General features: G+C 64.4%; 1 protein-coding gene across 1 annotated transcript in view; it reads right to left on the bottom strand.

Annotated features, from left to right (window-relative positions):
* The window catches only part of TMEM150A (transmembrane protein 150A), a 7,754-nt gene that overhangs the window by 1,567 nt on the left and 5,148 nt on the right, over window positions 1-1,039 (bottom strand). The window contains 1 exon segment of the mRNA XM_035897401.1: window positions 439-616. Coding sequence (XP_035753294.1) covers window positions 439-616 — 178 coding nt within the window.

The raw sequence follows: 1,039 nt of genomic DNA, 5'->3' as shown, positions 1-1,039 counted from the left end.
CGGCTGGCAGCAGTGCTGCCACGTGCCCGCCTGGCACCCGCACAGAGCGCTTTTGTACTCAGCTTCAGCCATATAGGTAACTCAGTCGGACTTTGCATTCCCGAGGGCTCAATATACCTCTGTCTCAAAAAAACCCTAATTAACCAGTCCTTCCACTCTGCAAGGTGTGGGGCTGGGGCCTGCGGCAGTGGCTAGGCTGGGCTGCAGCAGCCAGGGCAGGGCTGGAGGGGGCACCCCAGTGCCCCACACGATGCCCGCCAGCACGGCCCAAATGCTGCTGCTCCTCCAGCCTGCACCTACAGCGAGCTGCCCGCCCTCAGCCCCCCACCCAGTCCCTCCTGGCACCACACCTCCCTGCCAGAGCAAAGGGCAGAGGACATGGGGCTCGTACCCTCCCCGAGGACCACCTTTCCCCAGACCATCCCTTCAGAAGGATACTGAAGACGAGGGTGAGGAAGGCCACAGCGGCAAGGATGCTACGTAAGTGGCCGGTCCAGTACTGCCCGCGGGTTTTGGCCATGCGGTAGGTGAGGATGGACTGCAGGAGCAGGAACAGCATGCTGGTGGGAAAGGCCACCCCTGCCCCAATGTAGTGCAGCACCTTGGCATGATCCACCTGTGGGGAAGAGACCATCGGTGCCGGCACCCTGGGACGCTCCCCTGGCACGGCTCTGCTCCAGGGGGTGGGCTCGTGCCCAGGCAGAGGCGCAAGCAGTGCCAGGAGTGGGTCCAGGCAGCTCGCCCTGTGCCCAACTCCTGGCTGAAGAGCAGATTTGGACCCACCGTCTGCTGCTGGGATCTCAAAGCGCTTCTGTTTCTTTCATCCTTGGGGTGGTAGCTCCTGAGCCCCTTGAGCCAACAGCCCTGCCGTGCCCGGGGGCATGGAGCAGGGGCTGCCCTCTGACCCGAGCAGCATCTGGGGCTGCCTGCACCCCCTCCTGGGGGGTCACAGCCCTGCCTTGAGCAGAGCCGCTGAGCCACAGCTGGGGCACAAGGGGGATCAGGGCCATCAAAGCTTCTCCTGGGGTTCGGGGCCGGC

The sequence above is a fragment of the Egretta garzetta genome, unplaced genomic scaffold (assembly GCF_000687185.1).
Source record: "Egretta garzetta isolate BGI_Z169 unplaced genomic scaffold, ASM68718v1 scaffold56, whole genome shotgun sequence".
NCBI lineage: Eukaryota > Metazoa > Chordata > Aves > Pelecaniformes > Ardeidae > Egretta > Egretta garzetta.
This window is presented reverse-complemented; position numbering and strand designations above follow the sequence as displayed.